This window comes from Dicentrarchus labrax, unplaced genomic scaffold (assembly GCF_905237075.1).
Source record: "Dicentrarchus labrax unplaced genomic scaffold, dlabrax2021, whole genome shotgun sequence".
Lineage (NCBI taxonomy): Eukaryota > Metazoa > Chordata > Actinopteri > Moronidae > Dicentrarchus > Dicentrarchus labrax.
The window spans coordinates 8,431,303-8,457,334 of record NW_026136703.1 but is presented as its reverse complement, the minus strand read 5'-3'; the positions used below and the strand labels follow the sequence as shown (position 1 = coordinate 8,457,334).

The following is a 26,032-nucleotide window of genomic DNA, read 5'->3' as shown; positions in this document are numbered from 1 at the left end:
GGTGATGAGAAAGACACCTGACCTCAGACCCGCCATGTGTTCACGTGTTGACCATAAGATGTCGCCATTGCGCTTTCAACTTTGTTACTGATGTATACAAACCTATTTTGAATAAATAAATAAACGATGCTTAGCCTGGCGGTGGGAAATTTAAGCCTGCCGGGCCGCCTTACACTGGGGGAGACCCTGAATGTATTTAATAGTACTCCTCCTAACCCACACACAGTACAGTCATGTTTCAGCATGTGGACTACACTTGTGCTATTGGCCTTTAAATATAACCTCGCTAGGCAAGCGATCTCGCGATAGTTTATGTAACTCCAATCTGTTTACCCTGTCGCTTCCTGCTCTCCCACTGGGCTATAAAGTCGCTTGTGGTGTAGTTTGCACGCCGCCGTCCTCCAGTAACCAGCACAGCAGGCAATAACCAGCAGCTATGGACATTCTCACTGTACTGCCGTCCAGCTTTGGATATGCTATATTCACCTTCCTCTACAGCTGGATTATGCTGGTGTATTTAGGAGTCAAGGTTGGGGCCGCCAGGAAGAAGTACGACGTTAAGGTAGTTGAAATGTGACTTAAGTGGAAACTGTGGAAAACAAGGCGTAAAGTGAATACTGCATGTTGCTAACTATATTGGAAGTATTTGCAGTGTGTGCCTCTGGTTAATGTTGCGACCTCTTTGCATTTGCAGTATCCCACTATGTACAGTGACAAGGAGCAGGTATTCAACTGTATCCAGAGAGCACACCAGAACACCCTGGAGGTGTACCCACAGTGGCTTGTTTTCCAGACCATTGCAGCTCTTGTCTACCCGGTATGTGTCATTTTTGCGTATTTATGTATATATATATATATATATATTATATATATTATATGCATTAATTAGTTAGTGTGAGTTGTCTGTATTACTTGGCCGTACTAGCGTGTGTGTGCGTATTAAGGGCTAGGAAAAACAGACATATGTCAGGCGTTTGGGAGGGGCGGGCACTCCTGATGATCTTTGCCTTAAATCCTGCAGATAACAGAGTCATGCCCAAAAAGACAGTGTCACAGTGATTAAGCATATTTTCATCGAATTAAATTGTGTTTCTCGGCTGTTTTGTAATTCTCTTTGTTCATATTCTCAGTTATCAGCATCTGTGCTGGGTGCTATTTGGGTGACGAGCAGGTTTTCTTATGCTTGGGGCTACTACACAGGAGGTAAGTCAACATAAGAAGTTATGTTAATGTTATGTGGAAGCACTTGCTGGAGGGCAAAGCACATAATTCAGTGTACCTAATTTACTATTTGTCTAATAAATGTTACACACATTCCATGCTTATATAATCAATTCCATATACAGACCACCAAGCCTTGGATATAAGATAGTACATGGGTCAAAGTGTAGGGGCCCTTACCGAAAAATACATAGAGTATAATTATTAGGCTCCTATGCTTTGTAATGATCACAGACTTAAGGCCATAATTCATCCACCTTATCTACCACTGCTATGCAAGTAATACAGTAGATGGGTGATACACTTCATTTATACAAACTACTACTCACAACATTGTAGTATCAGAAACGTAAAGGCTGCAGTCCAGGTGTCACAGAGGTGACAGTCCAGTGGTTGCCTCGCCATTTTAATTGCTCCACACCCAGTTTTGTTGAATCATTTACAAAGATAGCATCTGGGCCAAAGACAATGACAGAGAATGAAAGACATATATCTACGAGGTCTAAAAACCAAAACATTACCTTGTGAACAAATTTAATTCATTGTTTTTTCATATAATTCTGCACCGGTGAAAGTTTACATTGTCCTGTTTTATGTTTTATTCCAGATCCAGCCAAGAGGATGAATGGAGCCTATGGCTACATTGGATACTTCGGTGTCATCATTCTGTCTGTGTCTGTAGCCTTGCAATTGCTTGGAGTCTTTTAAGATACTTGTCATCTTGTTTGCTCATTAAAACTGGCTTGCATGGCATTTTCAAATGTAACAACTCAAAAGTAGCTGTACGATATGTTAAATGCTAATTTCAAATAATGATGCTAAACATATTTTTATGGACCACTAACTTGATATCTTTATATTCCAGAATTTGTTGTGAATGTGTACTCAATGTAATCATTGACAATAAAGTTGATGCTAACAGAAGCTACAACCCCACATATGTTCTCTGTGGCACTCTGTTCACAATGAAGGCATTACAGTTTGTGAATAATAAAAGGGTCGGCAGCAGGCTTGAAGGCCCCATGTGACTCACACATGATGTCTTGGGCACAAATCTCCCATCAGTGCATACAGCAACTGCCTTCAAGAAGATCTGCTTGTCATCTTAACAAACAATAATGAGAACATGTTTTGTTGATTGTGTCTAGAAAGTTGTTTCTGCTGTTTCAATAACAAGCATGTTTTTAACATTTATGTAGCTGCTTTCAACTAAATAAACCCACACCACTAAACCACAGATTAAGCAGAGTCAAATGCAAATAGGTCTGCATACAGGGAAATAAAACACTCATAGATCCATTATTTGACATCCTCTCATATTTATGTATCTTTTCATCATTTAAATATTGGAATTAAGATAAAATGTTCCTTTATTCCCTGTTCCCTGTTGGAGAAATTCAAGTTTGACACAGCAGCACAGGATTATAATAAAGATTTAGAAAAAATATAAAAACTAAAGAATATACTATATGCAGTATGCAATAAAGGAATATGGTGTAAATTATACCTTCACCCAAAGTGGGGTTTAAATAGAATTATATGTTTATAGTTTTTGTGTACTCTTGTGTAAGTATTATTTTCAGTGTCGTGTTGCTATCTGCAACAGCCTCATAAATGAATGTGAAAGTATATGGCTCATATCAACCACTGTGCTTCCTTCATGAACGGGTACTACGCTCGTATTTCAAAAGTTTACGGCTATTTAAGCATCCTTGCATTTTTATTGGAAGTTATGAAGACAATATAACGAAGTTTTTGTATAGTTTTGTGCGTGTAAGATAGGTAGCACATATATTTATTACTTTAAACTACACTGTTGTATCAAAGTTAAGAAAGTACGCATGCAGTATTTATACTTCACCAGTTTCAGTGTGCATTACTGGGAGGAACTACCGACAGTGCGCTCATATATACATACAAGTTGTTAACGTTTTATTGTCCCTACGTACCATGTATCGGCTACTTCTCTTTGTGTGGTTCGTGTAGTAATCATGTTGAAGAAGTTCCCATTTTGTCCACAACACCTGAAGGCACCAAAATCAGCACCGTCTCAGAAGTCCCCTCATCAAATGGGTGTGGATCGACTGCGCATGTCCGTGACCGAGCTCTTTCGGAAGCTAAGTCGGGTTTATCTAGGGGGTCCACATCAAAAACCGAAAACAAAAGGTAAGAACTCATTTAATAATGACATTACAACCGAGAAACGCTGTCGGGGTGTTTGTTTGTGCCTGGTTCTACCGTTGTCGTTTGAGTTGTGCCATTATTTTTAGCGACTTCGTAGCAAGCACAAACCTTCAAGGAAATGTTCGCTAGTGCCAAAGCGATGAACAAAAGAACCGCACGACACAGGCGTGTTTTTATCCAGTGTAAGAGTACACTTCATGTTTCAACAACTATAACGTGGACATCTCGATAGCCTTGTGGTCGAGTAGATGTTACAGAGCCTTCGTGTAAAAATCACTAGGTGGTGACTGTTGGTATATAAGTTAAGCCAGGGAGCTGAGCATCTTCCTGTCACTACAGCGATTGCGCACAAACATACATTGTTTTTAATAGTTCTCAAAGCAGTTTGTGGTGGAATTGAATTCCAATTATATATAGTATATATTATATATAATGATCGCTGGTATTTCTATAAAGTTTTTGGTGTGTTCACTTTTACGCATTGTTGGACCTAACGCCCTTTTCCCAGAGTCATGTCGGGTTTTCTGGACGGAATCCGGTGCGGAGATTGCGAGTGCAGTGTGGACTGGGGAGAGAGAAGAAACACCATCGCATCTATAGCTGCCGGAGTCCTGGTATGTCACTGGTTTGTCACTGGTTTCCTCAGTTGACTGGAGCTACAGAGGGCGGAATGTGGGCTACTCTGATTTGTGTTCCTGGTCTGTGTTTGCCAGTAGTTTCTACTGACTAGTGTTTGCAGAGCCGTGGTTTCTGTTTTAAGGACCAAGGTGCAGATTTATTACACGTTTGACATGCACGTTCATACTTGCCACTGAAGCCCTCAGGCTAACGGTGGATCTTATTTCAGTTTTTCACAGGCTGGTGGATCATCATCGACGCAGCAGTGAAATATCCTGATGAGGGACAGTTTCATCATGCCTATCACACTTGTGGAGTCATCGCTACACTGGCTTTTCTCATGTAAGACAGACCTTGCTCGCTGGTTCTGTTGCAGGATCATAAGCTTCAATTATTTGGTGTTGCTTAAGCTTAAAGCCCCATATCCAGGTCTTCCTCAGCCTATGGAGTTGCTCAGTTGTAATGGAAATGGTCGTTATCACATGACCTCAGTATGGAGTTTCAGTCACGTGATACCTGGTCTTGTACTGGGGGGCTGGGGCGTTCACCCCCACCTGTTCAAGGCTGGTCTCCTTTGTCGGTTGGAGGTAGCCGCCTTAATCTGTCACCGGCCATCCACTGACTCCCGGTTGATGCCTTTGATCCCTTCCCAGATCATGCTGTGAATTATTTTGGTCTAGCGTTCAGACAGTTGTTATCACATGATGGGAATTCCATATTTAGGTCATGTGGTAACAACTAAACCATCTCCATGACAACTGAGCATCTCCATCTGCTATGACCTGAGGCAGAAAGCTGCTGAAACACCAAGTGAGTGGACCTTGTGATGGTAATTGTATTGTCATTTTGCTATTTCCCAGCTTGTAAGATAACGTGATCCCTGTAACTATTACAATTTAAGGCACAGGCATACTTGTTGTAACCACTTTATTATCATGGAGTCTGTCAACATAAGCAGGTAAAAGTAAAGTACTAGGAAGCTTCTGATATGTTTGTAATAATTTTTTCTCTCTCATTTGACCCATGTAGGATAAATGCTGTTTCAAATGGCCAAGTGAGAGGAGACAGCTACAGTGAAGGCTGCATGGGACAGACAGGTCTGTATGATAGGATATGATGAACAGCTGTATATTCTAAATAAATCTCCCACAAACACTTAATTTCCCATTTATAATGATGGTGGACACTACCTCATTTCAGACTGTTTGCTTGTATTATTATTACAAACATGCACGCAGTAAAACACAGACCCATAAAGAAGCGTTACATGGAGTCGCCCAGTGACCCACCCTTTTCTTATCTCTGTTTGCAGGCGCTCGGGTCTGGCTCTTCATTGGCTTCATGCTGGCTTTTGGCTCCCTCATTGCCTCCATGTGGATTCTGTTCGGAGGATTCGTAGTGCCTCGTAAGTCTTGTTTGTCTCTGTAGCACATTGTACAGTAAGTCAACTTGCGCTGCAGCTCAAAGTTAAGGACCTCCCGTTGCCCCGGGGACAATAAAAATACTACCTAGGACACAAAGATACAGTGTCTGCGACGATTCAGGGACAGTAGAGAAATGTATAATTACAAATTAAATTTTTACATTTATGTCACGGAATATATATCATTTTAATTGTTAGGTGTTCAAATTTTTAAAATGTGAGGTGGCAGCTGCATGATCCTTATGCTCTATGTGACACATGTCATTATAGAGGGGGCCAATTCATTGGACAGTTTCTTATGAAAATCAATTTGTCATACAGATCTCAGAACAACTAGCAGAACTTCCACAGTGAACAAGAGTCAGTGAAGAGATTTGTAGTTTTTGAGACAAAATTATTAAACTATATGGATAATGAAGAAAAAGAAATTAAATTGGTGTTTTTTAGTCTAGGACAGTTAAAAGGTAGAGTTGGGGAGAGTTGCTGGATGTGTCGGGTGTGACATTGTGTGGCATGTTGAAGTATTTAGCACTTCGGAATGTGCTGTTTGATGCAAGTAAGGTGTTGTACAGCTCATCATTTACTGAATGTGGTACTGTGTCAAATTATAAATGCAACCTCATTTTGTAACCTGTAAATCTTTTACCTTTTGCAGAAAAGCCTGTTGTGTATCCTGGTATTGCCATTTTCTTCCAAAATGCATTCATTTTCTTTGGGTAAGTTAAAGGTCCTCAGTGGCATCTTCAAACCCATGTTTACACTTCAGCACAGGTATTTTGTGGGCATATTTGTCTTACACTATCTTTCTGTCTCCTGATTAGGGGTTTGGTCTTCAAGTTTGGACGTACAGAGGATCTCTGGCAGTAACGGACTCTTGTGGGACCACTGTTTATACACTCTGCTTTCTACATTGTATGAAACAATACGCTTTAGTGGTTATTCACTTTATATAAAACTTTTTTAGCTTTCAAATTAACATGTTTAATTTATATCGTTTGCTGTATAATGGCTAAATCATAACTAAGCACAAATTTTCATAGATTCCTTGAAAGTTGAATATTTTCAAGTGTGGCACATCTTTAAATGTGTCTATTTGCACTGTGTAACCATGTTGTTAAAATGGTTTACAACTTGTGTATAAAAAAAGTGTGTATTTTGGGAGCTTTACATCCAGTAACTGTCCACATTTCCTTTGGGTATACTTACTTCTACGACATCCTTAAAGTTCTTTTGTCTGTTAGATGGAAATAACATAAATTATTATGGTACAAATTATCATTGAGGGCAATATTTCATAATACTGTATACATTTACTGAATGTAACCATATGGGGTTGTTTGTATCTTTCCTGAAATAACAATGTCAACTCTGAAACTTTTGCAGTCATCCAGATTTATGGTTGATGGTTAATTCTCTCACACTGCTGACCTAAAGTCAGCAAAGGGTTCTCAGCTATAGGGTGTTGTGTGTGTGTGTGTGTCATGGAGATTTGTATTTGACTGCAACACTTACCCATTTGCTTGTGTAACATCCTTGAGGTCAGTTTCTGACAACCATGGTAGCATTAAACAGAAACATACTGAGCAGTAAATAAGTCTTACATTCTTGCTTTTTATTTATCCCAGTCTTTGACACATAAAAACATCTAACTACTTTGCACAGCAGTAAAAAATAATTATGAAATTCTATACATTGACATGAATAGTAGTAGTAGTTTGTACTTGTAGGGTCAGACTTGGTCGGCTTCTGTCTCCATATCCTTACTTGCGAACTGCAAGATGGGGAAACTGCAAAACATGAAAATATGTTTTATGAATTTACCTTGTAGGGCACAACAAAATAATATCAAGTGCATTACTGTCTATCATCACTATGGAAACATCCTTTGAGTGCAGACATATTATTCCCCTTGGCTAGATATTGTGTTTGCTTGTATGTAGATAAAGACTTGATTGCCTACCTCCCAGAAAGCCTGATCATCAAAACATTTTTTGTCTTGGGGTGGTCTCCAGAAGTTCCACTTGAGTAGGAGCCCTTTAAAAAGTGACATATAAAGCTATTAGGAAACTGTACAAATGGCAACATATGGTATAATATGGCTTTGATATGGTCGCACACTTTAAAAAAAAAGAGACTGCGATTGGATTTGACTTAATTGCTGAGAACTTTACACAGGCCAACAATATGTCAAGTTTCAGTGTTGACGGCACTCTGCTGCTAGAGGCTGATTTAAAATGCCTGACAGAAGGTCTTCTGTTTTGTATGATTGTGCTGGGCTGTTGATAATAGAAACCCTACTAGAGAGAAGACTTACCTGTAATGATTCCTGTAGACAGACTTAGAGTGATGGTGATGAGAACAGTACAAATATGAAATACAGCAAACCGGATTGCCCTGCAAAAAAAGGACCAGTTACACAGGATGTCACACCTTCTGTGTATGTTTATCATATGACACTTGCATTCTTACGTTGTGTGATCATCACAGTCTTTGATCTCTAGGACGAGTTGTGCTAGCCATCCCAGTAGACCAGGGAGTCCATGTGTGCTCATGACAGCACAGGTCTCATGGCACTGAAATGCAAGCAGCATGTGGATCTGGAAAATAAGAACTTATGATGAGTTGTGATGTACAGATTATTTAATCAGGTGTAGGTGTCTGTGTGTTGATCAAAACCTTGAGGTATCGGAATCCAATTGTTGATACAACAGCAGCAGCGAATCCGATTGTCATGGCTTCCCATGGCTGATGAATGCCTGACATAGAAACCCCAACAGCAACACCACCAGCAAGGATGCAGGACTGCATTTGGATCTGACAGAGGAGTGAATATATAAGCCTCATTATAAACCAGATCTCTGATTGATTGGATTGTTTTGAGTAAGTGAGTGTAAGTCTATTCACTGAAGCCAATAGTGACTGTTCATAAAAGAGTATAATGTTGAGTTAACATATCAAGTGTCAGATCATACCAGGTTGTGTTTTCCCTTGGGGCTCGAGAGCACAGACACAGCAGCTGCAGTTACAGCACTGACAGCCAGGGCCAGGTAGGTGCTGCACACAGCCCCTAGCTTCCTCCCAGGAATACGATTGTCCAGAAGGACTGAATTAAAACTAGGCCAAAACATCCAGAGAAACACGGTGCCTGGAGAACAGAGATCAGAGACATTTCTATTCAGATTCTGCTATGCTAAAGCAGGGTTTGAACTTAAATCTCCAGTTGAAGGATAGCTATCCACTCGCTGCATATCTAGTAGCAACATCAGGAAAACATAGCCTACTACTTACATACCTAACATGGAGAACAATCCTGTTTTGCGGTCATATTTCTCTTTTTCAAAACGCTGCATGGATTCATCCCGATACAGGATCCAGGTCAGCATGAGTCCAAAGAAGGCCCCAAAGATGTGAAGCAGCATGATGCTGTTGACAGGCCGGGCCTACAGTTAGAAAACACCATTATAACCAAACTTCCAACAAGTTTTGCAACAAATGCATAGCAGGTACTGCTGTAGGACGTAAAGATGCTTGGCCTGAAGAACTGAACACAGGATTAAAAGTTTCTTACTTTCAGCAGGGTCTGGAGGAGCCATTCATTCAGGACGAACCCTGACACCTCCAGCAGGGCGATGACGATGAGGTGAACAGGGTTGGTCTTCCCCACCATGGTCCCAATTGAAATGAGGGCAGAGGCAGTGCACATCTCAGCAACTACTAAGCTATAATAAAATATTATAACCGATGACGTATAAATTAGAGCTGTGCGATCAAGTTTGTTGATGCTGTTAAATACATCTCTGTTCAATTAAGTGGCTTTTTCTTTTGCTATCGGCTGTAAAACGTAGTAGTGATCATTTTTGTGTGTCATCAAATTTAAAATGTGACAAAATAACAGTCTCAACTGATGACCTACCTTCTCAAATTTATCTGGATCTTTCCTCTGTAATACCAGGACTCAGTTCCATTGAGTATAAGAGCCCATTGGGTGGCAATGACAGCCACAAGGAGGTTGAACCCAGAGCCACTGAAACCATACCGCACTAGAAAAGTGCATATGAAGCCAAAACCTAGAATCACCATCACATTCACATCCTGGAAGTCTGCAAGAGAAAAGACGTACTAGGCTTTAAAAACCGTCAGATATCTGAATCACAATACAGTCCAATACAATACAGCCATTTCTGCTGGGTTTCAGCTGATAGCCCAGTTTTCATGAGACAACCGAGGCCATCTGCTCCTCAACAACCTGCAACTGTATGAGCTTATCAATACCCAACAGTAATAACTCCAGCCCCTCCCCCTCAATCCTGGACTCTAGTTTATACATTTATTTAGTTCTTTAAGGAACCTTTATGAATTAGAATATGAATTAAAATGCATTTTTAATGAATAATGTTACTCAAATAAAACTTAAAATGTCTACCTTTCAACCCCCATTATCTCACACCTTCCTCCCCTTCCAACCTCACTACTTACCTGAGTAAAAGCTGCTGAAGGTAGTCCCATCTGCTTTTACATTGCTGTCGATCTCAGTGTAGAAGGCATATATGACAATGAACCCTATCTGCAGAAAGAGCAGCAGAGGAGCCAGACGGGAGCGCAGACTTGGTGCGTACTGAGGAGCCATTGCAAATGTTGTCTGCGCACTTATCTTCCAACTGACGCATATGTAGCACTTGCGCTTTGAATTGGGCACAACCCCAAGCACATATTTCAGTTTTTATCAGCTGCTGGACATGAAGACAGACGGACGTCTTGACTAGGGTAGTCCTGAGTGAAGTCTGACTTTGAGGCTTTATTCTTTTCAACCACATTGCAACAGCCCCCTTTAATACAAATTTCAGAGAACTTAGATCGAGAAAATAACAATGCAGGCCTCTCTCCAAGAGGAGGGACTGAACACAATGCAGCATTATTAGCCTTTAATGTTACTTATTTATATTTATTCATCTACACTGTTACAATCATTACGCTATTTAATTTATTTTATCACACCACGTTGTTATGGTGCTGAAGAGAAATAGAAACCCATGAGTAAAGTTAATCATATGATAAGCGATGATAAGTGCAACCCACACGTTTTAGTCAAACACACGCACACGCGCGCGTACACATTTTAACCTGGCAACAAAACATAGATGGCTTACAAAGCCTGGGGACAAGTCTGTCCATTGATAGTCCATGAACCACACACAAAGGCCCTGGTATAAATAACCCCCGTATGTTGGAATGGATGTTTTGTATCTGGCACAAAGGGAATTTTGTCCCAAAGACTGCATATTTTCTGCTCATAATAAACCAAAGGGGGGAAAAACTCTCAGAACAAAGCCCGCCTCCGCGATCAGCTCATTGGTCAATCAGCGATGCCCAATTTGTCCACAGAAATCTGATTGGTTCAACGGGGAGACGTCCCGCACACCGCGGCCCTCGCCCCCTCGCTCCTGCCTGTTGTCTATGGTGGAGGAGAGCGGAGCGACAGGCCACTGTGCAACATTAATGGCTCATCTCTATCTCCGTCACCGAGAGAGGCCTCTGCAGATAGATTGATTGGATAGAGCAGCTGTCTGACAAGTGGACGTAAGCCACAGCGCGGGTTGGACTCATTGAGTCTGCGCTAACAGAAAAAGAGGAGGTTCCCGAATAGAGTCCTTTATTTATTTCTTTGTTTCCAGTGGGGAAAAAAAGAATAACAGCGACATATACCGCAGGCACTTCATTTATTATCGTTGTCCGTATACACAAGAAAACTGGATAAGATTACAGTCGTTACTCGAAGGCCAAAGCCAAGGGGAGGAGGATGAAGCGGCGCAATGCGGACTGCAGCAAACTCCGACGGCCGTTAAAACGGAACCGAATCACTGAGGGTATATACGGCAGGTAACTGAACGGAGCCGGGCGGAGGGGTCTCCCTCACCACAGTAATGGAGGAGGACACTGAATGGAGATGCTTGCGGCTTTATAGCTGCAGAACGTAAAACTTCCTCACCGTCACCATTGATGTCAATGAACTGCCACCGCCAGCTAGCTTGTTAACCTAGCTAGCCGCTAGCCGCTAGCGGCAGCGTAGTGTATGCTGGCGGTACGTTAGCCGCTCAGCTAGCTGTAGCGCTAGGCCGAGAGACAGCCTGTTTTGAACCGTGTCACAAGGTCTCTTTCACGGCAACGCTACTGTTTGAAATAAGTTGTGGTGGATTTGTGGATACTAATGAAACGACCCCGACTATCTCCCGTTTGCCCACGTCAGTTGTCATCTGCTAGCCGTGTCAAAATTAGCCGCTTCACTGTTAGCTAAGGTAACTTGTGGTAGCTAGCACAACAGCAGCTTTGTCTGCTCATTGCCAACTTCTCCACATGCGCCTGTAATATCCAGTAATAGACTATGTTAACAGTCATTGTAAACATGAGTTGCTAAGACTGCGGTCAGTCAGTCTGACTTCACAAGAGCGTGTGTTGCACTGTTCAGTTTGGATAACTTAAAGTTACTTAGTTGTCCTTCCCAGTCAAACCTGACAGGTCCCACCTCTGTGTGACTTCCTAAGTGTATAATAAACCAAACGCTAAAGGCCAATAGTTACACACGTGGCATCTAGAGATGTGGGGCAGTTCCTGAATTATTGAGCAGGTGCCCCTACATAAAACAGTCATGCTTTGAGATCAAAGAGCACCCCTACTGAGTCACTTTCTGGGTCTCAGTGCTCAACAAGAAATGTCAGCTGCGACTGCAGACATTTAGTACATTTCTGTGTGTTAGTTCTGTATATACATCCAGTTACATTTTGTAACGTAAGCCACTTAGAATAAGAGCAATGCATACAGGCATTTGATCTGTCAGACAGCAGCAATGGGCTCCATATGTACATCTTATACTTGATTGATTCTCCACACACACACACACACTCACAATAAACCTGAAAGACTTTGATGTATTGACTTAATGTTGACCTGCCATATATTGACTCTTACGGGTAAATTTGAGTGACCTGACAACAATAACCTGTGACATTCTTGTGACCATTCTTGTGTATTTGTGTTTCAAAACATCTTGTGTCATCCAATTTTTCCTCTTCCTTTTTTAGTACCTTCCTGTACCTGAAGTTCCTGGTGGTGTGGGCACTGGTGCTACTGGCAGACTTTGTACTGGAGTTCAGGTTTGAATACCTCTGGCCATTCTGGCTCTTCATCCGGAGTGTGTACGACTCTTTTAGATACCAGGGGCTGGTGAGTGGCTATGTCCTGATATTATTATGGTTTCATAAAGCTGGCGAAAAGAGCAAGGTCTTAGACATAGCTATTTTCCCAACATTTTGTTCAACACTCAACTTTTAGATGTGAGCAGACATATGCTATAATTATGGACTTAGATTATCATCCTGTTCTGATTTTCCCATTGAGATGTTGAGTTTTGAAGGTCTTCAGTACCACAGCGCTGTCACAGTCACCACAAGTAACCAGGTTATGATGGTTAATGAAATATGACTTGTTGGCCACATACCTATATGTTCAACTGGGCTTCTGACAGAGTTCGCACAAGAGAGAAGTGCATGACAAAGAAGACAGCAGTATGGTGTGATGAAAGAAAGCATCACATATAGTGGCAGCACTACACACTACAGAACTTCAGTCAGTCCAAATGCTTCAACCTAAACATAACAACAGTTGTGTCAGCTTTGATTAGAAGATGAGATTTTTTTGTTTTACTTTATTTCTCTCAATCAGATTTCTTGTTTGTGTGTAAGCATATTCTGTGACTTAAACAAAAGGAGTAGAAACCTTTTGAGGACATCTGGAGCAACCAGGGCCAATTAAACAGGAGAGAGCAGCTGTAAATATCAGAGGTAGAGAGTGCTGCTGCAGGTGTACAGTGGTTATCAGATGATCAGATTATGAATGTTGGGCCAAAACAAAACACAACAAGCTGTTTTCACTTGTACCTTGTGGGCTGCCTCTTAGGATCATAACTATAATCTGATATAATGTACAAACTACAGATCCTGTTTGTCTTCCATCTAAACTTTGAATGCTAATGTTAATTCTATTGTAGTTTATTTTACCTTCGGTCCATTGTTGTTCTTATTGAAATGCAACGTGTAGGTGTATTTTTGTTGGTATTTCTGTGTCTCACACAAATGCAGAAAGAGAGAACAAAAGTGTAAGCATTCATGGTATAGTTTTTCATCAATGAAATATTAAATTAAATTGCCCAGTAACAAATTGCTTTCATTAGAAAGAATTAAGATATGGCAACCAACCCTTCTATTAACTGGTGTCCAACAGCATACGGCTGGTTTAAGCCTGGAATGCATTTTCTTTTTTTAAGGAAATTGTGGGAAGTTTTGAGCATTAAATACTAACAAGCACAAACAACCTACATCTCTCTTTACTGCATATGCTGGTTGATCATAACAACCTCTCCTCTCCCCGACAGGCCTTCTCAGTATTCTTTGTGTGCGTTGCGTTTACCTCGGACATCATTTGCCTCCTCTTCATCCCAGTGCAATGGCTATTCTTTGCTGCCAGTACCTATGTGTGGGTGCAGTATGTTTGGCACACAGGTAAAGATATCTAATGTATTGGTGTTTTGATATTTGTTAGTAATAATACTGTATATGAGAAATTGGCAAATGCCGATGATTAAATTGACATTTTGAAAAAACTACTGTAAATCATACAGGAGAAGGTACCTCATGGTTACACCCTTTGTCTCTACACTACATTAACAATGCAAGAGAAAGAAAGAAAGGAAGGGAAAAAAACGATTAAAACAAATCATTCTCTTAAATGATAGACCACGCTAATTCTTAGAACTTGCACTGTTTTGTGGTGTTCTTCCACCTTGCGCTTCAGGAAAAAGCAGGTCTGAAGAGCGTTGTGCAGTACCCATGCACATTATGTTATCTTATTTACAAATAGTTGGCTTGTTTCTTAGAATTTTGCATGGTTCGTGTAAGTGAGCTGCACTCTGCGGATTAGTTGTCAGTCTGATTTAGCGGTATCCCCCTGTGTTGACCAAAGGCCAGGTGTCAGATTGAAACCCTAGTGCCAGTTGGGGGAGGGAGAAACACATACTGGCCCCCAGTTGCTTTCAGAGCACTCTGTTACTCATCAGTGACATTCACATCCATAGGATGTCACAGGAGTATTAATATCTCTTACCACTCTATAGCCTGGGGCTGAAAGTGAGTTTATTGCAGCCAAGGAGACAATGAGTATTGTCTGTAATTCTGTGTTTAGTGTTAATGGTTTGTGTAAAAGGATGGTATACCTGCTCTGACCGTATGTGGGAGGAAAAGGGACAGCTCTATTTACTCTCATGACTAAAGGTGTATACTAGATTCTGCTGAATTTCAGTACACTGGCTAAAGTAGTGGTTGGACCATTCACTCTCAAACTGCAGATAAATTGTAAAGCATATTTAATAAACATAAGATAAAGAGCCCAAGATGGACTCTCACAGCGGGGGGGGGACAATCAAGACAGTGTTTTTTTCCCCTTATTGCTATGGACACAATTCAAGTGGTACCTGATGTTTGATACCCCTTCATAACATTTTTGTCCTGCTTTGTTTTTTTCAGAGAGAGGCGTCTGTCTGCCCACTGTGTCTCTATGGATACTATTTGTGTACATAGAGGCAGCCATCAGATTCAAAGACCTGAAGAACTTCCATGTGGACTTGTGTCGTCCCTTTGCTGCACACTGGTGAGCTGTTGTTCTGTTTTAACTTGGGGTGGTGGAACGCTGTCCTTGACCGATGTGCTTTGACTGAAGGGCACATCTCGGTTTAGTGCCGACTATGAATGTGTCCGCGTGCTGCAGAAGAATGATGTGAAGTAAAGACAGCATTATATTAACTAATCTAGTTTTCACACAGCTTCGTTCATTGCTCCACACTGCATTACTACATCAGTAGTGTCACATGGCAGGTTTTGTGGTGGGCCATGTGCCTTTTTTTCAAGAGAATAGATTAAAGAATGAATTTACTTAAATGTTCCTTATTGTGCAAGGAGGAACTATAAAAATGAGTACCTCCTTTAGGAAGATGCAGTAATTGTAGAAACACTTGCTTTGTCATGCAGTTTTGTGCACCACTGAATTAATGATTTATGTTTGACATTAGCTTACAGAAAACTGTTTATTAGATTCTATGTAAACCATTTGGATCTTAATTTGCTGTGTTAACCTATATTATGCTATGAAAGTGACCTGTTACCATTCTATAATGAAGGACTGTTTATTGTTAAGTTGCAGTTATTAATAACTTAAGTGCATTTTTGTAGCAGTGTTTCTTTGATCATATCAGTACGTTGGTCATAGATCAAAAAGTATCACAAAGAGTAGACTTATGAGTGTGTTTCTTGTGTCCATCTCTGTAGTATTGGCTACCCAGTGGTCACGCTGGGCTTTGGCTTCAAGAGCTATGTAAGCTATAAGATGCGTCTCCGGAAGCAGAAGGAGGTGCAGAAGGAAAATGAGTTTTATATGCAGCTCCTGCAGCAGGCTCTGCCTCCAGAGCAACAGATGCTTCAGAGGCAAGAGCGAGAAGCAGAAGAAGGTAAGATTCAAACACACATACATGCATGCTGTTTGCACACTTGACGCACCTGGTTAGGGAAATCTGAGCCTCTGATCTACTAGGACTGAACAATATAATCAATATTATTTGACTAGGTAAACATGTAAAAATCACAAAATAGACATTTCGTCAAGTAGGCACATAGTGTTATCTCGTTGTTTCTCAGTTTGATTAGCTAGCTCATTGTCTTGAGTCAGTTGTGATACATGGATTGGGTAGTTGAAAGGTTTGCCAGTCAGTCTTGCATCAGTCAGTTGATGGAGATGGCAGGTAGCTAGCAGAAAGCTGAAAAAAGGAAGGAATGCCTGTTCTGTGTGTGGTATTGTGAAGTCCTGCATGGCACTGCTTCAGTAATGTGAGGTTTTGAAATGGTGTTGCTCTTTTATTATTAACTGTTGTGGTTCATGAAAGCGTGATAAATACAGATGAGTATGTGTTTGAATTATGTCTTAGTTTGTAAAATCCATCGGTAGCTTTGTTAAAGGACCAGTGTGTAGGATGTAGTGGCATGTCAAAACTCTGTCGCTTCACCTTCCCCTTCCAACTGTGAAGTAGAAACCATGGTGGCAGTGAAACGTGAAAAAACAGGAATGCTGACCTGCAGCGTTTGTAAATATAAATGGTTCATTCTAAAGGTAACAAAAACACAACGATTACTATATTCAGTGGATTATACGCTATTGAAAACATATTATATTCCATGTCTGACTATAGATTCTCCTAAATGTTACACACTGGACCTTTAAGAGCTTGTTAGGCTTTGTGTTGGGAGAGACAGTTCCCAAGAGATTTTGGTCCTGTCCATGTGATTTAATGGATGGTGACAATAAACGTGGACCCTCAAAACAGAACTTTTTATTCGGACAAGGCTTTTATAAAGGTATTTTTGCCTTGTTATGAATCTGTTTAGTCAAATAAGCCAACATTACTGCAACGTACATTTGCAGCATATGCAGCATTTCCCTCTCTGTTCAAAATCTGTGGTTGAACGCACCTGCTTCATAGTTTAAACAAACACACCATGCACATAATGATCACAAGAGGGTCTGGTCATTGGTTGTGATTAGGCAAAGATTTGAAAGGAGCTCTAATTTTAGGTTTTTTCACTGCCAACCAATAAGAAAAAGATACTGATCACTCGAAATACAACATAGCTGTGTGTTATGCAGTTGTAGCCAAAGTACGTCCATTTCACACAAGCAACACATGTTAATCTTCTGTCTGTGCTCACACTGTTTACATAAAAAACTGTTTTAGTTATGGATAATTACACACTGCTTAAGAGAGGATAGAGAGACTGGCTTTGGCCTCATGGCAGTTGTCATATATATTTCATATTTATCCTCTTTTTCTCCCCCTTATTCATATAGCAGCAGCAGCAGCTAAAGGAATATCTGAAGTGGACACACCTCCAGTGTCACAGAATGGCGCCCCAGCCAATAAAAAGACATCGGCACCACTGCCGGAGTTAGAGTATAGAGAAAAAGGGAAAGAGGGAAGGGGTGGCGGGGAGGCTAAAAAGCAGCACAACAGCATCTTGCCATCATCAGTGGACTCTAAACTCCAGGAGATGGAGTATATGGAGAACCATATGAACAACAAGAGACTGACCACAGAGCTGGGCAGCACAGAGAACCTGTTGCTTAAAGAGGACAACAATTCCTCCTGCTCATCCTCATCCTCCTCCTCCTCCAAAAACTACAAAAATGCTAGCAGCAATGCCGCAACACTCAACTCCTCACCCCGTGGCCATAGTGCTACCAACGGCAGCGTGCCCTCCTCTGTACCATCATCTTCCTCTTCCACGGGGAAGAACGACAAGAAGCACAAGTTAGCAGTGGGGAAGGGGACCTCAGGTGGCTCCCACAGGGATCCCACAGACAACTGTATTCCCAACAACCAGCTGAGCAAACCAGAAGCACTTGTTAGGTAAGAAGCACATGCTCATACACAGACATACTCTCCGAGACACATACTCATTAAGACTGTATGCCACTGTGCCATACTATACTAACTAATAAACAATACTGACGAAAACATACATTGTGGCCACATATTATGAAATGAACTATTTTAAGAACTTTTGGGTTTGAGACCAAATACAGTCTCAAACACAAGCATTTCTTCCACTATCAAGTATGTGTTGAGGCTAGGAATGTAGCATCAGGATACTGATAATAAGACCAATTCAATCACAATGTTTATAGATGTATTTTATGTATAATACAGCTGCACTGTAGACTGTACACGTAAAGGTGGGGTAAGCGATTCTGTAGAAATCCCATCACATGACAAATACCATGATATAGAACGAACGACACAGCAAGTGATGTAACCAACGTTAGCTTTTTAGCTGTAAAATTAGGTTGTGGGTTAACAAACTGCCATAGAGTTTCTGCTGCACAGCTTTCATACAGAGAGGACGGGGACGCTTTCCCAGAGCCACTCAGCAGCTCCAGACAGCGATACTCACAACTCTTCTGCTACTGTAGCTAACGTCACATCGACAGCATATGTTGGCAAACTACAAAGTAAGCCGAATGTCCATGGACAAGTAATTTAATGCTACCTGACACACAAATCCTGGCTGTAAAGGCTGAAATAAAAAGTCTTGTGTGGCTTGGTCCAATCCATTTCCCATTTACAAAGCCAGGGCTGTGTACAACCATTTTATTATTTTTTTTATTTTTTCAGCGCATTGGATTAGAATCGCATTACCTTGAATTTCTTACCCTTCCGGTAAAGCAGACCTACGTTCAATTTAGTCAAGTAGTCTAAATGTTTTACAGCGGAATAGCTCTGCATGAGGAAAATAAAACTGCCATTACAGCTGACCTTTGATGGTTTCCTGTAATATTTTGTAGTGTCCTATGGCCCTATGGCATTTTGTATAATATCTGTTTCAACAGAGGAGTATCAGTGTGGATCTCATGTTGCATTTGAACATGATTTGGACAACATCACCAGCATGAACAGAATATGTGGATTCAAACCTTTGATTTAATAGCAGTACTTTCGAAGCTTGGTATATGTGTTTTTTTTATTTGCCTTTTCTTGCATTGCGGTTGTTTCTCTCCAGCATATCATTAACTGAAACTCTTTAGCAGGCCGCTGTTTATTTTATGGTTTGTTTATTTTATGCTTCACTCACAAAACTAAGTGGTTCCAGTGTTTTTATTTAGTGCAGCAGTTACATTTTGACAGCTGGCACACCTGGAGCAAACAAACAAAGCATCAAAAATTGATTGTGTTTTATACAGCCTAAACAGATCCTTCAAAATAAATGCCTGCCTCTGTGCCATATTCTCATCAGCTTGTAACAGTCTTAGTTGTGAAACCGCATATTGCACACAGATGGTCATTAATAGGGTCTTTTGCTGGTGTGAATTGGACTGAGGGTGCTGAAAAATGTCATTTCACTTCACGTTTGGGATTTCTATCTAACTTTGTCAGTGGTTTGCTCTTTGCATTATGGATTTTTGTTGAAGATTTTTCTTGGTGACTGTCTCAGATGTCAGAAGACAAACTAACATAAATGTATACTGATATCTGTAATCTACTTTAGGGTCTCAGCTTTGTTTTTTTTTATCATACATCTTAAACTCTTGGAAATTATGCTGAAAGTTTGAGTAGAACTGATAATATTCTGTCCTCTGAGTAGGACATAGAAATGATTATGAAGCTTCCTTCACCTACGTTCAGCTCCTGTAAGAATTAAGGACATCACCAACACTCAGAAACACCAACTAAATTTGTTGTTTTCTTTGTTACACTTATGTATGTGACTCATTTAAGACTTAAGCTAGTCTTTATTATGAAGAAGCCTGGGCTATAATAATGTCTGGAATCATGTATCCATAACTACATACAGGTATTGATACTAACATTACTTGGAATGTGAGGATGCAGTTTTCTTAAAATCATGTTGAATTTCATATAAGCAGCATGTCAATGTGTCTTCCTCTGTCCACTCTCCCACCCGGGACAGATTGGAGCAGGATGTTAAGAAGTTGAAGGCAGACCTGCAGGCCAGCCGGCAGGTTGAGCAGGATCTGCGCAGCCAGATTGGCTCGCTGGGCAGCGCTGAGCGCTCCATACGCACTGAGCTGGGCCAACTGCGCCAGGAAAATGAGCTGCTGCAGAACAAGTGAGTGGGGCTACTACACACCAGCACAGAGTAATGTCACACTAGTCCTCCTTTTTGTTTAGGGTGATTACTAACTGTAACATTGGGGTGTTCATTGTCATGCATCAGCATAAAATAACACTGTAGGATGTTCACATCAAAATCATCACATCAGAACAGCTTTACATCCACAAGTTCATTTCTGATTGGGAAATGTCTGCTGGAGAGGTCCTTCAGACTGGTGCAGACTTCAATCTAGTTTCAAAAGGATGACATCATAAATATCAAGCAATTTGGATGTGCTGCTCAAATAAATTCTCTACATGTGATTCAGACACCGTCACATTTCAAAAAACAATGATTGCAGGTAAAAAAAATACTGATCAAGCCACCCTGTATTTACTGCTTGTTAATATGCTGTTTTATGCTATGTGTGTGCAGGCTCCATAATGCTGTGCAGGCAAAGCAAAAGGACAAACAGGCTGTGGGCCAACTGGAGAAGAGGCTCAAAGCAGAGCAGGAGGCTCGAGCCAGCGCAGAGAAACAACTTGCAGATGAAAAGAAGCGAAAGAAGTTAGAGGAGGCCACAGCAGCCAGAGCAGTAGCACTAGCAGCAGCATCCAGGTAGATGCTCATCTGAAACACAATTTAGTTTTCATTAACAAGTATACTCCTGCCTTGTGGCCTGTTTCTCACAAGTCATGATTTATTATTAGTATGGAGTTTTGACTTTTTTCTCTCATTTGTTCAGAGGGGAGTGCACAGACACGCTGCGGCGGCGGATCACTGAATTAGAAACCGAGTGTAAGAAACTAACAATGGACATCAAGCTAAAGGAGGACCAGATCAGAGAGCTTGAATTGAAAGTTCAGGTAAGGATTTATTATTAATTCAATGGTTGTATGTGTTAAATTAACTTGCCACTAGATGTCACACACTCAGTCCAAAACAATGGGCGCTATGGTCAACCAGACTCCACTGACAAAAGCAGTCATTTTACATTGTAAAAGTAAATTAAAACTTTACAGAAAAAACTAGAGTACTGTTGGTTGGGGAAAAAAACCTTAAAGGTCTAAATATCTTTTGCCATATAGTGGACCAGAGCTAGTGTGCAAAAGTGTGACAACGCTTCACAAAAGACACAAGTAATAAGGCAAAATATAACCTGCTTACGTTTATATCATGGTGGATCATTTCTTGGAGCTCTGTCCCAGTTATAGTGCCCCAGAACTAGATAATTCCAGTGTATACAAGTCAAATAAACAAGTCATATCAATTCAATTCAGTTTTATTTGTATAGCGCCAATTTATAACAGAAGTTATCTCAGGACACTTTTCAAAAAGAGCAGGTCAGGACCGTACTCCTTATAAAATTATTTACAGAGACCCAACAGTTCCCACCATGATCTCTCTCTCTCACACACACACACACACACACACACACACAGTTCAACTTGTTCATTTTCAAATTGATAGAACAGAATCAGACTTGCTAAAATGTGAACGATATTCAACCCTAGTGCTCAGACATTAGGCAGAACAGTAGAAGTCGGTCACAGGTTGTTGCACTGTATATACCATATAGACTTTCTAAGAGTACCCAGGAAACCTCATATTAAAGGATTTCTTTTGGTTAATAACATTTCTCCATGCAGCACTGAATTAATTTCTATTCACATCACTTACAGAAGTTACAAAAATGAATCAAATTTGCACTGTCCCATTGCTTCTGAACCTCGCCACGTCCATCTAGCAAGCTAGAAATCTTACAAAAGCAAATATCAGCCTACACAGACCATTTAAATGCCAGTGTGACCCTAACTGTATCTCCTCTCCTACATCTCTCAGGAGCTTCATAAATATAAGGAGAATGAAAAAGACACAGAGGTGCTGATGTCAGCGCTGTCAGCCATGCAGGACAAGACCCAGCACCTGGAAAACAGCCTGAGTGCAGAGACCAGGATCAAACTGGACCTCTTCTCTGCGCTGGGAGACGCCAAGAGACAGCTGGAGATAGCACAAGGTCAGCCTGATATCCACAAACAACATGTATTCAATACTTGGTGTGAAAACACCTACAAATATTTGTGGGTCTGAACCATATTCTGAGTCATCTTGTGTTGATGTGCTGATGTCTGTTTTCAGGTCAGATCCTGCAGAAGGACCAGGAGATAAAAGATCTGAAGCAGAAGATAGCCGAAGTGATGGCCGTCATGCCCAGCATCTCCTACACAGCCGACACCAGCAGCATGACCCCTGTGGCTCCCCACTACTCCTCCAAGTTCATGGACACCAATCCCTCCGGCCTAGACCCCAACGCCTCCATTTACCAGCCACTCAAAAAGTGAACACTTCGTCCCACCCCTCGCCTCCCTCAATCCTCCCATCATTTTTTTCCCCCGCAGGCCCATCACCTTCTAATCTGCTCGGCATGTCTGCGGCTGAGAACGTTGTTTTTCTTGGGTTTTTATTTTTCTCCTCGCCAGGTCAGAAGGATGTTGTATTGTGTGACTGTATTTGTTGTAGTTAAAACAAAAGACAAAAAAAACTTAAAACGGACATCACGTCAACTAGGAAGTCCCAATTTTTTTTTTCTCTTAAGTGTCTAGTGAAACCTCACAGAATCGGGTATGTATCTTCATCTCAAGGGTGTTGCTCTGCCTTTCCCACCGCCACTGCAACCATCTGCAACCAGTTACCTGCTCTTTGGTCCTGGGGAATAGCTGCTTTATTATTTTAGGTTGATTTTTCCCTCCTAAAAATTGGAAAACAAAGTTCTCCTTTATCATACAGCCTTTCTTGTAATCCAAATTTCTTTGACCAATTGTTTTCTCCCAAGGTAGTATGGTAACATCTGTACAACCAGAGGAATGTAGTGCAAAGTTGGCACAGACTCTCGTCCCTGTTGTGTTTATTTTATAAGACGCCAAATCAACCCTGCTCTCAGCTGCTTTGGGTTTTGGTGGTAAATAGTTTTTAAAGTATATTGTGTGGATCTATTTGTTCATTCTTTATGATTCAAGTGTTGATTTCAATAGGCTGGAAGTGTTGATTGCAACAAGTTTGAAAAGATCTTCTTTTGTAAGCAGGAACATAGACCTTTAAAAAGAAAAGAACCCAAGCAGCTCCTAATGAGTTTTTGAGTTGAAGAAAGTGCGGTAAGTCTGCAAGTGGGCCGGCTTCTCGGTTCTCTGCACAGTCTTTCATCAGTTGTCATGATCACAGTGCCTTGAGTTGAGGACATAGAGTGAGTTTGAGGATGAGATACGGCCCAACCCTTCTGAATTAGTGGTGAAGCATCTGGCTAAGCTGGAAAGGATAAGAAGTTGACCTGGCCTAGTGAAGTGGGACAAAGTTGGGACACCGATGTGGGTTTTTGGACTCCCTACTGATATCCCAACTGGTAGGGAAGCTGATCCATCCACTCAAGGGCAGCTTTGACCCTTATGTTAGTCACATTCAACAGATACATTGGACAGCAACAAATCCAATACTTTTCATTATACTCCTGTTTGCCTATTGTCAGTATGTTGACATGATGTTATCCTCCAGACTCTACTGCACACAGGTCTCCGGCTTGTCACATGTCCACTCACAGAAGCTCATCTCTACTGCTGTTAAACTCCAAATCCCTCGGTTTAACTGCTGCCCTCCCTTCCTTTTTGATTTCCAGTTTAAAGTTGCACTGTAGAAAACACGCTGTTTGAAAGGGAAAACTGTAAAGACGGACTGTGTAATGTAAACAAAGCTTTGAAAAAAAGCCAACTTTAATATAACAGTTAAATAATTTTATTTAATTAATCCTCTACTTCAGTTTGAGTGCCAAGACTGGAATGCTTGTTCCTCTAGTAATGTGTAAGAATGTACTGCAAATACATTGGCGGACATGTTTGTCAAATATCCAGTTGAATATCACTTAATGGCAGTTTCTGTTAAGCAGGTAGAGAGAGTGGTCACCTGTTTGTAGTAGACTGTGTAGTTTAAAGTAAGGGACTAGAAAGTCAAGTTTCTTTTTGTGAATGTTACAGTATTTGCAACTGTTGGGCAAGTGGCTGTTTAAAGCAGTTTTCCTTATTCCTGTTTCTGGTGTTATTGTTGTTTTTCCTGCAGGGAGAAAATCGCTAGAGTCTGATATGGTTTCACCATCATCTGAAATGGTCATTGTTGTGCGTGTGGTTTTCACCTAATGTAAATGGAGAAGCTTTTTTTCGCTCAGATTGCTGTCATTGGCTCCTGGAAAAAAAAATGTTGTGAAAATTGCAGTTTAGTCAGTTGTTTGGTCAACTGATTGTTGAAAGTATAGAGAAGTGTTTTGTTTGTTTTTTGTTTTCTATGCCCGCAGTCACTGCTCTGTTTCTCCCCAGGTCTGACCTTGGCTGTGCTCTCGCTCTGTGAGGTTTACAAGGAATAAACATTTTTTTCTTGCAAATTGACTTTTCTCTGCTTGTTGCTGTTACTCTGACTTACTCCTCTGGTCTGCTTTACAAACCCGTGGGGTTCAAACTAATGCAAGTATGACACCCCAAATGCTGTCAGCCCATCTGTAATTACGTTCTTCTCATTGTTACTTTTACTGGGTGACTTGGTTCTAATGAAAGACTGATATATTAGAATAGTTTAAATGAACACATAATTTAATATATTGTTTTAACTATTAGATGTGCTTTGAAATTTGATGTTTTTCATCAATTTGAAAAACTGCTCATAAAACTATTAATCTGGCTATATTCTGGTATTGGATGTTAGATGCACTATCATCTTATTACCACTAGGAGGCAGCGTCCATCTAAATCATGTAGGTTAAAAGAGATAATCTCTGTCCACTCAGACTCTTGGTTATTAACTCTGTCCAGAACCACTAATTCCTTCTATTCAAGACTAGAAAATCCCATTTAGCTCTGACAAAAGGAATTTATGAATATTTTGTTCATGCTAACCTCCAATCACAGCTAGTCAAAACATGGTGACCACTGGAGTTCCCACAGAGCTATCCAGCAGCACTGGGTTGGTAGATAAATGAAGTTGGGAGTGTGCTCCGTTTAATTAATGCCAGAGGGGGAATGCCAATCTTTGATGTTAAAAACTGAGTATTTAAACACACCTTTTTACTCTTCCTTTTTATCTGTTTCAAACTAAGAAGTAGTCATTTCTGTGCTCTGCTGACCTCTGGGCTTGAGGTTTCAGTCAGCGATGAGGGAACCATAAAGAAGGAGAAAATTATGGGCTGCGACACATTTTGATTTCAGCGATAATTCATTCATGTAATGCACTTGGAATTGGGGAGGGAGATAAAGAATCTCTGTGCCAAGCACAGTGAATTTCAATGCATGAAAGAAGCCCTCTGCTCAGCACTCTGTCACATGCCAGGCTTCCCCAAATACGCTTGATTAACCTGTGCAGCGAGACAAATGTGGGCAAAGCTCCTTGCTCATTTTCTCTGCATTAACCGGTGCCTAGGTCAGGCATAAATTTGTTTCACACTCAATCCTCAGTATTTTATTGCTCCTCTTGTTCCAATTTGGCACCACGCTGTTTGGCAGAGTCAAGCATGTGGAATTAAAAGATTATAATAGGTCTTTTCTAGCAGTCTGCATTTGGCACAGCTGTACTCGCAACGCCATTAGGCCAACAAATCTACAGCAAATCCAGCTGTTTTAAGAAGAGAAGCCATAATTTAGAAATTCCAGGTAGTGCTCTCCTGTTTCTCTAGCCGTACTCAATGAACATTAACTCTGAGTAATTTTTGTAGGAAATTTTCTTGGAAATACACTCTCCATCCCCCTGCCTCTGTAAGTGTTCCTCTGGAAAACAAGTTCTGTTTTTACCATGTAAAACAGAACTTGTTTTGTGTGGGGGGATATATGTGTGTATAGATTGACTATTGCTGATG

At 40.9% G+C, this 26,032-nt stretch overlaps 4 protein-coding genes and 1 long non-coding RNA gene across 6 annotated transcripts; 3 read left to right on the top strand and 2 right to left on the bottom strand.

The window, feature by feature from the left end:
- Positions 1-412: 412 nt before the first annotated feature.
- mgst3b (microsomal glutathione S-transferase 3b) lies at positions 413-2,157 on the top strand. Its single transcript, XM_051395952.1, has 4 exons — positions 413-562; positions 695-817; positions 1,131-1,203; positions 1,829-2,157. The coding sequence occupies exons 1-4, from the start codon at positions 437-439 to the stop codon at positions 1,927-1,929; spliced, it is 423 nt and encodes a 140-aa protein (XP_051251912.1). The 5' UTR covers positions 413-436; the 3' UTR covers positions 1,930-2,157.
- On the bottom strand, positions 478-3,282 carry LOC127361380 (uncharacterized). The gene is made up of 2 exons (XR_007884275.1): positions 3,171-3,282; positions 478-1,675 (listed from the first exon to the last, which is right to left on the bottom strand). It is a non-coding gene; the product is annotated as an uncharacterized LOC127361380 (long non-coding RNA).
- On the top strand, positions 3,262-7,040 carry tmem50a (transmembrane protein 50A). The gene is made up of 7 exons (XM_051395953.1): positions 3,262-3,387; positions 3,914-4,019; positions 4,253-4,365; positions 5,053-5,120; positions 5,336-5,428; positions 6,102-6,162; positions 6,268-7,040. Exons 2-7 carry the CDS (start codon positions 3,918-3,920, stop codon positions 6,311-6,313), a joined length of 483 nt encoding a protein of 160 aa, XP_051251913.1. The 5' UTR covers positions 3,262-3,387; positions 3,914-3,917; the 3' UTR covers positions 6,314-7,040.
- rhd (Rh blood group, D antigen) lies at positions 6,264-10,116 on the bottom strand. The gene is made up of 10 exons (XM_051395943.1): positions 9,923-10,116; positions 9,360-9,546; positions 9,015-9,165; positions 8,739-8,886; positions 8,419-8,591; positions 8,123-8,260; positions 7,916-8,043; positions 7,761-7,840; positions 7,407-7,480; positions 6,264-7,233 (listed from the first exon to the last, which is right to left on the bottom strand). Exons 1-10 carry the CDS (start codon positions 10,071-10,073, stop codon positions 7,207-7,209), a joined length of 1,257 nt encoding a protein of 418 aa, XP_051251903.1. The 5' UTR covers positions 10,074-10,116; the 3' UTR covers positions 6,264-7,206.
- An 800-nt stretch (positions 10,117-10,916) lies between these two features.
- maco1b (macoilin 1b) lies at positions 10,917-24,575 on the top strand. 2 transcript variants are annotated; one of them, XM_051395941.1, is made up of 11 exons: positions 10,917-11,323; positions 12,523-12,664; positions 13,872-13,998; positions 15,019-15,142; positions 15,817-15,995; positions 17,390-17,945; positions 20,005-20,163; positions 20,584-20,766; positions 20,894-21,014; positions 21,991-22,165; positions 22,288-24,575. In XM_051395941.1, exons 1-11 carry the CDS (start codon positions 11,244-11,246, stop codon positions 22,488-22,490), a joined length of 2,049 nt encoding a protein of 682 aa, XP_051251901.1. In that variant the 5' UTR covers positions 10,917-11,243; the 3' UTR covers positions 22,491-24,575. The 2 variants fall into 2 exon arrangements, with proteins under 2 accessions (XP_051251901.1, XP_051251900.1); XM_051395940.1 differs by having other exon boundaries at positions 10,918-11,323; positions 17,387-17,945.
- Positions 24,576-26,032: the final 1,457 nt, after the last annotated feature.

Coding starts and splice junctions, on each gene's coding strand:
- mgst3b (XM_051395952.1), top strand. CDS start 437: ATGGACATTCTCACTGTACTGCCGTCCAGCTTTGGATATGCTATATTC. Junction 563..694: donor GGAAGAAGTACGACGTTAAG/GTAGTTGAAATG, acceptor TTGCATTTGCAG/TATCCCACTATGTACAGTGA. Junction 818..1,130: donor TTGCAGCTCTTGTCTACCCG/GTATGTGTCATT, acceptor TCATATTCTCAG/TTATCAGCATCTGTGCTGGG.
- tmem50a (XM_051395953.1), top strand. CDS start 3,918: ATGTCGGGTTTTCTGGACGGAATCCGGTGCGGAGATTGCGAGTGCAGT. Junction 5,121..5,335: donor AGGCTGCATGGGACAGACAG/GTCTGTATGATA, acceptor CTCTGTTTGCAG/GCGCTCGGGTCTGGCTCTTC. Junction 6,163..6,267: donor AATGCATTCATTTTCTTTGG/GTAAGTTAAAGG, acceptor TCTCCTGATTAG/GGGTTTGGTCTTCAAGTTTG.
- rhd (XM_051395943.1), bottom strand. CDS start 10,073: ATGGCTCCTCAGTACGCACCAAGTCTGCGCTCCCGTCTGGCTCCTCTG. Junction 8,887..9,014: donor TCCTCCAGACCCTGCTGAAA/GTAAGAAACTTT, acceptor TTCTAACTGTAG/GCCCGGCCTGTCAACAGCAT. Junction 8,044..8,122: donor TTGGATTCCGATACCTCAAG/GTTTTGATCAAC, acceptor CTTATTTTCCAG/ATCCACATGCTGCTTGCATT.
- maco1b (XM_051395940.1), top strand. CDS start 11,244: ATGAAGCGGCGCAATGCGGACTGCAGCAAACTCCGACGGCCGTTAAAA. Junction 13,999..15,018: donor GCAGTATGTTTGGCACACAG/GTAAAGATATCT, acceptor TGTTTTTTTCAG/AGAGAGGCGTCTGTCTGCCC. Junction 22,166..22,287: donor ACAGCTGGAGATAGCACAAG/GTCAGCCTGATA, acceptor GTCTGTTTTCAG/GTCAGATCCTGCAGAAGGAC.